We start from the raw sequence: 13,596 nt of genomic DNA, 5'->3' as shown, positions 1-13,596 counted from the left end.
TTGTTTGTTTGTTTCCTTCCTCACTTTTCCTTTCATTCCCTTTCTGCTTCTTCCCATCCCACTGCCCCCATTCCTTGTGTCACATAATTCCTTCTTCCTTCTTTTTTATGTTCCTCCAGCTCCTCCTCCCAGCCTCTCCTTTTCCTTCACCTCACTCTGCTCCTGTGGGCAGCTGATACAAGGTGTAACAGGAACCTCCCATTACCAGCAAAACCATTTCTGATGCAGAGCAGGAGGCAGAGAGAACAGAAGCCAAGAGAGCCGAGCAGCCATGGCCTCAGTGACACCTGTAGAGGAAATTCAAGATGAAATCAAATGTCCCATCTGCCTGAAGTATCTGACAGACCCAGTGTCCATACACTGTGGGCACAACTTCTGCCGAGTCTGCATCACTCAGCACTACGAGACATGGGCAGAGGGGGACTATGACCCTGTTTGCTGCCCCAACTGCAGAGCCCTCATCCGGAAAGGGACTCTCCGGCCCAACTATCAGCTAGCAAATATAGTCGACAAAATTAAACAAATGGATTTAAAACCAGGAAAAGAGAAATTGTGTGAGAGACACAATAAAACCCTGGATCTGTTCTGTGAAGAGGACGGGGAAGCCTTGTGTGTGGTTTGTGAGAGATCCCCAGAGCATGGTGCTCACACAATGATTCTCATGGAGGAGGCTGCCCAGAAATACATGGTAGGAAACTGTCTGGATCCTGGTTAATTCAATCCTTCCCTTTTCTGACTAAGCCTCTCACATCCACAGACTCTCCCACTTTCCCAGATTTTCTCTGTCTCTTGCTCTACCTAAATCTCTCCATTGCATGACCCCCTCCCTCTGGACAGGTGCAGGGAGCCCTGGCCACCGATGCTGCCCCAACCTGTCAACTCCGCACCGTTCATTAGAGAGATGTGGTCACTAGAGCTCTGTGTGAGGCACTTTCCTCACACACAGGATTGAAACTGGAGGTGTCTGTGCTGCGACCAGGCCAGGAATGGAGGGAATGGGCTTCTCCCATAGGCACTGACTCTGTGGGTGCTCTGGGGCTGGAACACTCATGGGGAAAAAAAATAGTGGGTGCTCAGCACCCACCAGCAGCCCCCCAGATCAGCTCTTGCCCCCCCAGCGCATCCCACCTGCTGGTGGGCCCCGTCAATCAGCTCCTCCCCCTCCCCCCAACACCTCTTGCCCACTGCAATCAGCTGTTCAGTGGCATGCAGTAAGCCCTGGGGAGAGGGCAAGGAGCAACGGTGGGGTGTGCTTGGGGGAGGGGCCAAGAAGAGGCAGGGCAGAAGAGGCAGGGCAGGGTAGAGCAGGGGTGGGAAGAGGCGGGTTGGGGCTTGGCAGTAGGGGTGGAGTGGGGGCAGGGCCTGGGGCTGAGCAGGAGTCAAGCACCCCCCGGCAATTCTGAAAGACTCTGGCTGCTCCCACCACACCCCTTACAGGCCAGGCACTGCCAGCAGGGCATTCACATCCATGGTAAGCACAGCATTACTGTTGTATGGAGCATAAGTGCAGGAGTGGACTTAAGACCTCTTACCTAGAGATCCATCTCTGGAGTCACCTGATTAAAAGTGACCCTCAGGTTTCATTATAAAAAAATTCAGCAACCAAAAAGTAACTCTCTAGCCCATAGGATTGAAAAGAAAACTTTAAAAATGTGGCCCAAGCAGAACCGATACAGTGACATGCGCCTGAGTTTGTAGAGAGCCCGAGACAAAAGCTCTGAGAAGAGGGAACTGTCCCATGGATCTCAATGGGGTGTTCACTTCCAGAACTACTGTTCTGGGGTCCACCTCTCCCCAGCCTGTGTGGGGCAGGAAGGAAAGAGATCAGTGGGCTCAGCAAGAAAATACACACGATACACAAATCTGTGCTGGCAGCTTGGCTGTCCCTGCCCCCAAAGAGCTTGTAATCTATTAAACTGAGTAGAGACAAAGAGAAGGTGGGAGGCAAACTGGGAGGGGGCAGCATGTCCCATTTGCTCTCCCTGTCTGAAACACGGGTTCTGTTCACATGGTGCATTAAATAGACCAGAGTCATTTACTCTCCATCCCGGCTGAACTGAGCACAGCACAGGATCAGAGAGGGAGGGCAGAGACGGCTGTAGGACACCTTTCCACCTTCGGTGGAATCTGCTCCTCCAGGGGCCTGGCTGGATCGCTGGCTTCAGGGGCTGCTCTACCTCCCACTCTGCTTCCAGGCAAGAGCTAACAGTCTATCCAGATAAACACACACCAAGGGGAGGTAGGAAGCCAGCTGGGAGCAGCGTGACTCCTTCGCTCTCTCTGTATAAAACACACTGTGCAGGGGCTGTAGACATTTTACATTGAACAGGCAAAAGTGAGTTACCGCGCCCCTACTACCTATTCCCATTTATCCCCATCCCTCACTCCTCTTCTCCCTAACAACTCCCCTCCACACACCTCCACAGCAAGCATTTGGATGTGTAATTTATTTACTTTTCAAAAACAGTTTGGCACCTTCTGAATTTTTGGCTGTGCTCAGATTGCATTTCCCCCAAATAAATAAATAAAAATACTCCTTTGGCAGAGGCAGACAGTAGCAATACCCCCGCTTTGAAATTTGTGATTTCTGCCAAGAACAGCATTAGTGTAAATTAGAATCAGGCATTTAAAACACTGATTCCAGATTAACCACCTTTTTAGTATTTAAATTTAATATCACTCCTTAGACACACAGTCCCTGCCCCTGCAGGCTCAGCATCACAGGCAGGGGTGCTGGAACCAGGGAGGGGGGACAAGAGGCCCATGGACCCCTCACTTTCAAAAGTGAGAGGGCCAGAGGCAATGTTTTTTGGTGGGCATGCCGGGTCAAGTGCCCCCTGCCAAATTGGCCTGCCCGGGGTGGGGGTGGGGGGAGAGAGGGGCTTTGTCCTCCCACTGCCCCTGGCCCCTGCCCCGGGCATGCTCATCCCCTGTTCCTGGCAGCTAGGCCTGGGCGGGGAGCGGAAGGGGTGGGACCAGCAGCTTCTCACAGCAGCCTACCCTGCCCGGGCCCAGGGGCTAACAGCCTCCCCCTTCCCCCCTCACAGCTAGCCTCACTATCTCAGGCAGCTGCTGCACTTCACAGAGTCAGGTTTCAGAGTAGCAGCCGTGTTAGTCTGTATCCGCAAAAAGAACAGGAGTACTTGTGGCACCTTAGAGACTAACAAATTTATTAGAGCATAAGCTTTCGTGGGCTACAACCCACTTCTTCGGATGCATATAGAGTGAAACATATATTGAGGAGATATATATACACACACATACAGAGAGCATGAACAGGTGGGAGTTGTCTTACCAACTCTGAGAGGCCAATTAAGTAAGAGAAAAAAAACTTTTGAAGTGATAATCAAGATGGCTCAGTACAGACAGTTTGATAAGAAGCAAGTGTGAAAATACTTACAAGGGGAGATAGATTCAATGTTTGTAATGGCTCAGCCATTCCCAGTCTTTATTTAATCCTGTGTTGATTGTGTCTAGTTTGCATATCAATTCCAGCTCAGCAGTCTCTCCTTGGAGTCTGTTTTTGAAGTTTTTCTGTTTTAAGATAGCCACCCGCAGGTCTGTCATAGAATGGCCAGACAGGTTAAAGTGTTCTCCCACTGGTTTTTCCCAACCCGGAGAGGACACCCTCAGCCATGTGAGAAGCCACTCCCTCCCACTCCCCGCCCAGCCCAGCTACCAGGCAGAGTGGCTGAAAGTGCCGGTGGCACAGCAGGAGAAGGAAAGACACCCCCCTGCAGTTAACGTGTGTGGTAGAGCGTGATGGATCCAGGCTGGGCAGAGGAGAATCGGGGGTGGTCACGTGTCCTCCCCTTTAGATTGTGCCCCCCCAGAACGGCCATGCCCATCCCCTTTTTAACATGGGCGTAGTAGCCTTTGGCAGGTGTGGAGTGTTGGTGGCAGGGTGATAAGGTGAGCAGCTCACCTGCCGTGAAGCACATTCCCAGCCTCTTCACGATGGTCCTCTTCCCGGAGCCCCCTGCGCCTCCTCTTTCCCCCAAGGCCCCACCCCCTGGCCAGGCCAGAAGCTGGAGCCAGGCCACGGTAAGAGCCGCCCAGGGAGACCGGGCTGCTGTGGGGAGCCCTGCACCCCTCAACACCAGCACAGGGACTGATTGTGGGACCAACGTCCTATTGGGACACTTTTCTGAAAAGCCTCAAGAGCTGTAACGTTACCAGTGAGCTCTCACACAGTTCTGGGAAGCATCCAATACAGTCTATGTTGTCCTCAGTGCAGAGAAACTGGTCAGCAGAGAAACCTCAGGCGAACAGGCAGCTGGCTAATGTTCTACGAATAGCCAAGGCTGAGTTTACAGGCAGCAAAGGGAGCAGGAAGGGAGAAGTGGTGTGGGGAGCACCTAGAGTCTCTCAGCTGTTCTGTGAAGAGGATTAAACCCCCATGTGCGTGATATGTGACAGATCCCGGGCTCACACCATGGTACCCATAGAGGCCTGCCCAAGAGAACAAGGTAGGGCACCTCTGTCCAGTCTATTTCATTCTAAATAGAATTTTAATTACAAGTTATTTCACCACAACTTGCCAGTTATACTTGATTTTTCCCTACTACAGCTACTGATGTAACCGCATCATTCAACTCTGTCACACCTTAATTGTATGAAAAATGGCATTGAAAGAAATGTACAGGGCAATATGGCAAAAGAGGCAAAAATGAAGTTATTAAAGATTACGGTTGTGGGAAACATTTCTCTGGGGAGCTGAAGCTATTTCAAATCTAGTTCCAACTCAACTGAAGCTGTTAAATGATCAGTGAGGTTTAAATCACATGAGCTGCAGGCCAATCTCTGCGAGATTGTTGCCTTCAGAATGGAAAAGGGGGGGGGGGTTACAATCTGTTGTTATTGTTTCTGATTTGTATCACAGTGTTTATTACTGTTATTTACATAAAAGTAGCCCCTAAAGACCCCAAACAAGATCTGACTTCCATTGTACTGGGCCCTGCACAAAACCCAGGGAGGGACAATCCCTGCTCTGAGCAGTTTACAGTCTAACGAGACAAGACAGAGAAAGGGTGGGAGGGGAAACAGAGGCACAGAGAGGGGCAGTGACTTGCCCAAGGTCACTCAGCAGGTCCGTGTCAGAAGTGGAAATAGAACCCACCTCTCCCAAGACTCAGAGCCCTAATCACTAGACCAGTAGTTCTCAACCCTGTCGGTATGCAGAGGTCATTCAAGGGGCACATCAACTCATCTAAATAGTTGCCTAGTTTTACGACAGGCTACATAAAAAGCACTAGCAAAGTCAGTACAAATTAAAATTTCATACAGACAATGGCTTGTTTATACTGCACTATATACTATACACTGAAATATAAGTACAATATTTATATTCCAATTGATTTATTTTATAATTATATGGTAAAAATGAGAAAATAAACAAACTTTCAGTAACAGTGTGCAGTGACACTTTTGTATTTTTATGTCTGATTTTGTAAGCAAGTAGGGAGGTGAAACTTGGGGGTACACAAGATGAATCAGACACCGGAAAGGGGTACAGTAGTCTGGAAAGGTTGAGAGCCACTGCACTAGACCATTTTTATGACCCACTAGCACTTGCCAGTGATGAACTGTGGCCACTGGAAGTGAAAAACTCTTTGATAAAGGTCCCAGGCCCAGCAGGGTGATGAGGTTTCCCACTGGGATTCTGAACTCCCGTGCTGCTCCATGAGCGTTTAACTCCGATGATGGTCTGCACTAGAGGAGGTCACTGTGCTAAACACTGTGTGGACCCCGAACACCTTGAGTCCACCCACAAGAGGGCTCCAGAGAGCGCAGGTCCATGCCAAATACCATTGGGATTAGACTGGATTGTAGCAAAACTAACCCCTGGGCCATGCTGTCCTTTGCCAGTCTGAACTGTTTTATTGTGTGTGTGGGCAAGGACCAGCCAGAGTGGTTCCAGGAATCACATAATGTAGCCTTTTGAAATCTCCCAGAATCCATTGCTTCTTTGAGGCTTTCTAGGGAATCTTGGGTAGCTAGCCAGAGGGAATTGCAAATGAAAATGTTCAGGACAGCATTTGGTCAAACCCCAACAATTCTTAACACAAACTAGCCTGTCAAAGAGGGTTTGCCCTTGTGCTTATGTAAGCAGGGAAATGGGTCCACTATTGTGGGGAACTTTCCTGGCTTATACACTACCCTGGTGAAGTGGGCTAGTGAAAGGATCTGAGTCCTCGCTCCCCCTTCCTTTGCCCAGAGGCCTGCCTGACCTCAAGGGCTCCCCTTCCACTCTCCTGTGTGGCAGAGTCCTTGTAACCCCAAGAAGGCTGGGCCCAGGATTCCTGGGGGCTCGACCCACAACCTTGTCGTGGTCACTTAGGGCAGGGGCTATGGTGTCCCCACTCCGGGGTGCTCTCTCTGCACTGAACACTTCCCTGACCCACTGATCATAGTTCAAAGCAAATACAATTTATTAAACAACAATCGATTAAAAAAAATAAGGAAAAATGGGAAAGGTAAAAGGAAAACACATCACCCCGCTCTGTTGCACAGAAACTTCACAACCAGCAATCTCTGGAATGCAAGGGCAGTTCACAGTCTGTTCCTCACACATCCCAGGCTTCCTTCTCAGGCCCTGGCAGTGCTGCAGGGATGCTGCGGGTTGGACACTTGCTCTGGAGGTGGCCACATGCCCTCAGGCTCTAGGTGGCAGGACCCTTCTTCCCAGCATCAGCCCCTGTCCCCCTCAAAGTCTGACCTGCAAGGCCTCTTGGATGGTGGGGTCTCCCTGCGCTGAGCCTGTGGCCCAGGGTCCCCCCTCACTCTATCCAGCTGGCTGCTCACCACACCCGGCTCCAGACTGCTCCAGCCCCAGCTCCAGCTCCACTCTGCCTCAGCACTGATGCTGCTTTGCCTCCAGCCCCAGGGACTGCTTTTTCTGCCCCCTCTGGCTCTGGTTGTTTCAGTTCTCCCAGCACAGGACTGCTCTCGGGGCTGCTTCTGTGGCTCTGCTCCCAGCACGGATTTGCTCCCTGGGCTGCTTCTCTGGCTTTTGTTGCTGCAGTCCTGCTCTCAGCACTGACCTGCTCCCTGGGCTGCTTCTCTGGTTGGCATGACTCTGCTCCCAGCTCAGCTCAGGCCCCTGCTCTTTACTTAGCTCGGTCCCGCTCTGTCTGATCCAAGCAATTCCAGCTCGCTCATAGGACGGGACCACCCTGGCCTCCTGACTCCCTCATTAGCCTGCTCGCTCTGTCAAATAGGCTGATCTGGAGCATTGGCCTCTCCCCATTTCCCCTGGGGACTGTCAGTCTCAGGGAAGGGTCCTGATTTCCCATCGACCCTTCCCCTTTCTTTTGGTGCTGGGAGCTAGCCAACCAAAAAACTAACACTGAGTTTTAGTAAAGAGCCAACGCTCCCCTTACATTTAGACCAGTTCTGTCCAACCTGTATAATCCCTGGGGTTTAAGGGTTGAAATTCAATGGGAGTTGGGCTCCTTTGAGAATCCCAGCACATGTTTCTAACTCCTGTATTTGTCTGAGATTTGTATCACTTTTTAAGCAAAATCTTATTCTTATACCACCATATGAATCCTTTTTCCTGTTGGTTTAACTCAATGAAGAAAGAGGACAAATAATTTCAAACAGTTTGAATGTACAACTCTCCCAGTCTCCATTAATAAGATTTCATTTCCTTGGTGTCTCTGATGTCATAAACCTAGTAGGGCCAGCTGTCTTGGCTTGGGGTGGACAAACACCCTCCTCCACAAACACTCTCAAGCTCAGACCACCCAAATTGTTTTGTCTCTTCAGGAAAAGATCCAGGCCCATTTGGAGACTCTGAGGGAAGAGAGAGAAAAGCTGCTGGGATTTAAAGCGACTGGAGAGGGAAAAAGTCAGAAGTATCTGGTAGGTTCCCCTTGTGACTAATCTGCAGGGACTTGCAGTGGGGCGTCTGTTTGTAGGCAGTTCCCTCTGTGGCCTTGGGGAATGTGGACTTCTTTCTGTTTCTCCATGACCATGGGTGGTTGTGTGTCTGTACACACACACAGGCCCTGAGAAACCCTCTTCCACATCATATTCTGCAGAATCCAAGACAATCTAACTCATTCCAATTAATCAGTTAATTTCTAGTCCTTGTTGCTTTCACAGAACTCCCAAGGTGAGCGGACTGTATCCCATACAGTGCTCACGGCCCATGTCTGCAGGCATTTCTTGGGTTGTTTATTTCTTTTTATCTCCTGGCATCTCCTGTTAATGTAGTGCTGAGTCCTGCCTGCTGCTGCTCTGGATCAGGATAGGCACAGGCCTCTAGTCACACAGTGCTCTGACCATGTCAGACTTGGAAACATCCCATAAAGAGATATTAGAGCCAAATGGGATGGTGTTAGAAAATCCTTTCCTTAGTATCCACAGAGTATAGGCAAGTGTTAGACATCTTATTGCAAAGAAATTCTCTCTCCTGCACACTCAGAACTCCAAGAAAGGACCATAGCCTCTCTCTCTAACCCTTACCTCTCCTTTCCTTAAAAAAACTCCAACCAGATGCAGACACAAACCGAGAGGCAGAAGATTTTATCTGAATTTCAGCAACTGCAGCAGTTCCTGCAGAAACGAGAGCGACTCCTGCTGGCCAGGCTAGAAAACCTGGAAAAGGAGATTTTGAAGATACAGAATGACAATGTCACTAAACTCTCTGAGAAGATTTCCTGTCTCAGTGACCAGATCAGTGAGCTGGAGGGGAAGTGTCAGAAGCCAGCCAGTGAATTCCTGCAGGTGAGACTGAGTTAGAAAAATCCCAGATCCCTGCAAAGGGACAGGACAGCTCCTCAATCATGGGCACTAGAGTCCAGCAGTCAGAGATCACAGTGTAATTCAGTGTGTGCATTCCTGAAATGTGAATTACGGATGCGCTTTGAAGAATTACAGACTCATTTATGTCAGAAATGACATTAAGTCAGCAGATCCATGGCTCTGGAGCCAGGGCAGTGCCTCTTTTCCTCAGCTGAAAAATCCCTTCCCTGGGATCCCTAGTGTGTGGCAATCATGTCATGTGGGACTAAGGTTGTTTTTCTGTCTCTCTCCCCTCTAGGATTTCAGAAGCATCTTGAGCAGGTACGTGGCTCTTTCTCTCTCCCTTATGTTTCATTATCCTATGAAAGGGCTTGGGGAGCATGTTGCCTCCACATTTCCCCTGGGCGCTACAGCAAAATGTGAGGCAGGGTCACATTTTGGAAACAAATCTCGGTGGTGAACTTAATCCTGAGGTTCTGACCCTTTTATAAAGGACTCTGGAATTATCTATTCAGTAGGAAAGATTGACCTAAAGTATTTCCTGCAGATGTGACATCATTGAGGGACTGGTTGCCTCACAGTTCTGGGAATGCAATACGAGCCTTTCACCTCTAGGGCACTAGTTACAATCATGCCCTTGTCAGCAGTGTCCAAGCATCTTTTCCCTCTGGGGACTGTTGGAGACCTGTGTGAAATGAGCTGGTATCGAGGGGTCAGGGGGAGGTCTGACGTCTCAGTCTAGTTCCTGAAAGAAAGATCCCATAACAGTATGCATGCAAGAAACATGGGAACATACCAGGATTAGCTCATGGAGACGAAGGAGTGAATTGGTCATGGAGATTCGATTCCCTTTTTATCTGCAGATCTGCTCTGTCCAGACCAGAGTGAAAAACATAAGTGGGGCCTTTGGGGGAAGGTTGCACAGACATGGCCTATGCTGCACCTGCTCTGAGGCTGAGAGAAGTGGGGGAATTCTAACTCCAGGCCCCATAAAGCATTAGCTTCCCCAATAGCAATGAATTATAATGAGTCAGTGAATGAAATGTAATAATGTGAAATTCTCTCTCTCCAGGTGTGAGAAGGGGAAGTTCCAGCAGCCAGTGGAGATTTCTCCTGAGCTGGAAAAGAGACTCAGTGATTTCTCCCAGAAAAATATTGTTGTAATGGAGACTCTGAGAAAGTTCAAAGGTACACAGAAGGGATCTAGGAGGAGAAATCAGTATGTGGGTCTTCAACTGTGGGAGGAGATGGTCTCTGGCCAGTTGGTTCATAATCTATTTAATAAAAAGGGGGAAATAGCTGAATTGAGCAGATATAGCAGGGACCCATCAGCAAGGGTGTATTACCCTGATTCACTCTATGAACTTTGGTAAAATCATTAAGGTAAAAATATAGCAAAATTTGGAGTACCTCAGTTTCTCTCTCTCAAGTACAGAACTGCAGGGCACGTGCTCCAGAGCTGTTTAGCCTCCCCATATACTGCTGGTCTCTCTCCAACTGTTTTTCTCATATAATTAAAACATAGTTATGTCAGTTAAAAGTGGGACTGCCATTATGGATATGACAGCCTGAAATCTCATCTCCTATATACTTTCCCTCTCCAGACACTCTGTGCTGCAAACTGGAGACAGAAAGAGAGAAATTACTACGATCCTTCAGACCAGGTGAGATTTCAGGGGGACATTATCATTCCATTAAGAGAAAAAACACATGAAAATGTAGCTACAGTTACAAACCAAACCAGCACTGACCATGACACATGGTTCTAAAAATAACATGCAAACATGAAATACTAAGAAGATCCCAAGCTGAAGTCACACAAACAATCCTGATACCAATTTCAATGGTGTGTCCGTCCATGCACCCATTGATGACCAGAAACATTCTCACTGACCAACACACACTTACCCTGATGTTTCCAGACACATCCAGATGCCTTTGAAATATTCAATTCAGAGGGTTGTGACATTCCTCTCCTTTCCCCTGTGTGAGGGGCTCTTTCCCATTGCTCTTCACCTGCATCCCACCTTTCTCCTCAGCTGGCTGTGCTGAGATCTCTGATTTCAATTGCTTGCTTCTTTCTCTGTTAGAGAGAGAGGGTCCCCCTCTCATGCTGCCACCTCCTCCTTTCTCTAGGGGCTGGAGAAGGGGCTACTTCTCCTAATGCCACCTCTTAGTTACCACTCTTTGGTCTTGAGTGGTTCTTCCCCAGTGCCCCATCCCCTTCTTTTTTCCCAGGCCAGGGAGAGAAGGGTGGGCTCAGTGTACAGCAACCCCTGGGTTTATATCTGTTACCTCAATCCTCTTCAGGTTCAGACCTTCCTCTCTAACTTTCAGAGGAGCAGCCCCAGCAGGGAGCTGCAGCAAGGAACAGGGGAGAAAGGCAGTTTCTGCAGCCCCCACAGCAGCTCCCAGCAGCCAGGGAGATGAACTGCCAGGGCATCTCTGGCTGGTCTCAGGTGCTCAGGGCAGAGAAGCAGGTGGTGTAAATCAGAGACCATGTGCGCTCATCTTTGTGACCCCTTTCCTCTCCTGACTCTTTGCTGCCTGAGCTAGAGCAGGGAAGGGGGGATCTCTGGGATCACACACCAAGGGGGAGCTCTGCGGGAGATTTTCCTTCAACTAACAGAAAATTGCCATGGAAACAACTCTCCCTCATACCAATAACCAGACACATTCTCACTGTCCAGCCCCCGAACCACCTTCATTGTGACCTGGTCATTTGAATTGACATCGACAAGCCTTTCTAATTCAAGGCAGTCAGTGGAGAGATCTCCCTGCTCCTGGCTGTCACATCCTTCCCCTTTCATCTGGGGGGAGACTCTCCCGCCAGCTCTTCTCCAGCATCCTACCTTTCCTTTGGGCAGGGCTGAGCTCAGCTGTTTGTGGGTTGGGGAGATGGTGTCTCTCTAGTGCTGTCACCTGCAGCCCTCTCATCTCTCTGGGGTGGGAAGGGGCTGCCCCACCCAATGGCACCTCCTACTTCCTGGTCTTGAACCACTGGCTCTTCTCCAGTGTTGCATCTTCACCTCTGCTCCCTGGCCTGGAAGTGGAGGATGCATTGAGGAAAGGAAGCTTCCTTTTGGGGTTCAGAGTTGGTATCTGCCTCCTATTTGCCTTCCTAATAAAAAGCTTCTGGTGCCTTCTTTGCTGTGTCTCTGCTGCTGGGAATGAAGCAGCCCGAGCTATGGAACAGGGAGCTGCAGCATCTATAGCCAAATGAGAAAGTACAGAAGTGGTTCCCACTACCCCAGCTGAAGAACTGCAGTGACATCTCTGCTGAAGCTCATGCGCTCAGCACAGAGGCAGCTCTCTGGGATCCAGGATCCCAGCCAGAACAGGGCTGCCTCGGAAGTGTGAGAAATGGACCAGGGCTGAGCTCTGCCCCTAACAATCTGATTCTCTCTCTCTCTCATCAGTGAATGTGACTCTAGATCCAGACACGGCTCATCCCGTCCTAGTCCTGGCTGATGATCAGAAAAGTGTCAGATGGGGAGACACACGGCAAGATCTACCAGACAATCCTAAGAGATTTGACACTGAGCTCTGTGTGCTGGGCTGTGAGGGATTCACCTCGGGGAAACATTCCTGGGAGGTGGAGGTGGGGGATGAGGGACACTGGGCTGTGGGGGTCGCCAGAGAATCTGTAAGAAGAAAGGGAGGGATCAGCCGTAACCCTGAGGGGGGGATCTGGGCTGTGGGGCAGTGGGGGGGTCAGTTCAAAGCTCTCACCTCTATGGAGACCCCACTTCCCCTGAGCTGGGTCCCCAAAAGGATCCAGGTTTTTCTAGACTATGAGCAGGGGCAGGTGACATTTTTTGATGTTGATAAGGAGGCCCCGATCTTCACTTTCCCACCAGCCTCCTTCACTGGGGAGAGAATCCGTCCCTGGCTCTGGGTGTGGGGATCCCAGCTCAGAATATTTCAGAGTTGCAGGGGGAATAGCCATTGGGGACCCTGAAATCATCCTCTCTAGCCTCACACACCCTAGTCACCATGAGCCTGGAGGACTTCTCTCTTCCTCAAGACTTTCTGCAGTGCAGTCTCAAGGACCCTGGATGCTCCATGGGCTCTCAGATCTGGACTGTCAAACCACAGGGATCAGGGAGAAGCCAATCTCATCACCCCAGGGATTGTCCAATCTGTTTCTCATTGTTCTCTATGGTCCAGGAGGATTCTGGGGATCCTGGGTCACAGAGTGTCATGGAAACATGGGAGAACTAGGCCAATGGAAATGAAAAAATAGGCTTCTCTAGCCACAGTCATCCTAGTATCTATGACCTTGGAGGACTGTCATCTAACTAACCCCTCACTCATCTCTCTGACTGTGGAGGACTCCTGTCCTCCCAAACCCCAGTACCTCATCTCCCCCCTCACTGCCAGGAGCAAAAGAGATGGGAAGGAGGAGGAGGTGAAAAACTCTTGGAGCTGCAGAAGGAGTAGATATACCGGGAGGGGCAGGGGTAAATGGTCAAAACTGATGGAGTTTCAGGGTGAGAAGTGATGTGGGAACTGGTGCCTTAATTAATAGCTGGGCTGGGGAACAGGCAGATGCGGGGTGGCAGGAACACAACATGAATTAATTGGGGTTTGGGGAGTAGCTGGAGACTCTGCATCAGCAGGGAGAACCTGGGAGAGGGAGACCCAGGGACTGAGGAGTGTGACCTCCAGGCCACCAGGGAAGGGATGCTGCTGTGGGAAGAAGTTGGGGGTGCTGTGATGTCATCTGGATGAATGTGAGCTGGCTCTTTGGAAGGGAGAGGGCCGTACAGGGCAGGTTTAACCAGAAAGGAGAGACGAAATGAAAGTGAAAAAAATAAAGTGAAACAAGAGTAAAGGGAGAAG

The 13,596-nt window shown here is 49.9% G+C and overlaps 1 protein-coding gene across 1 annotated transcript; it reads left to right on the top strand.

Moving 5' to 3' along the window:
• The first annotated feature begins 271 nt into the window (after positions 1-271).
• On the top strand, positions 272-12,712 carry LOC135887683 (tripartite motif-containing protein 10-like). Its single transcript, XM_065415410.1, has 7 exons — positions 272-688; positions 7,771-7,866; positions 8,503-8,733; positions 9,050-9,072; positions 9,824-9,939; positions 10,356-10,415; positions 12,171-12,712. The coding sequence occupies exons 1-7, from the start codon at positions 272-274 to the stop codon at positions 12,710-12,712; spliced, it is 1,485 nt and encodes a 494-aa protein (XP_065271482.1).
• The last annotated feature ends 884 nt before the right edge of the window (positions 12,713-13,596 follow it).

The sequence above is a fragment of the Emys orbicularis genome, chromosome 13 (genome assembly GCF_028017835.1).
Source record: "Emys orbicularis isolate rEmyOrb1 chromosome 13, rEmyOrb1.hap1, whole genome shotgun sequence".
In the NCBI taxonomy this organism is placed as follows: Eukaryota; Metazoa; Chordata; order Testudines; family Emydidae; genus Emys; species Emys orbicularis.
This window is presented reverse-complemented; position numbering and strand designations above follow the sequence as displayed.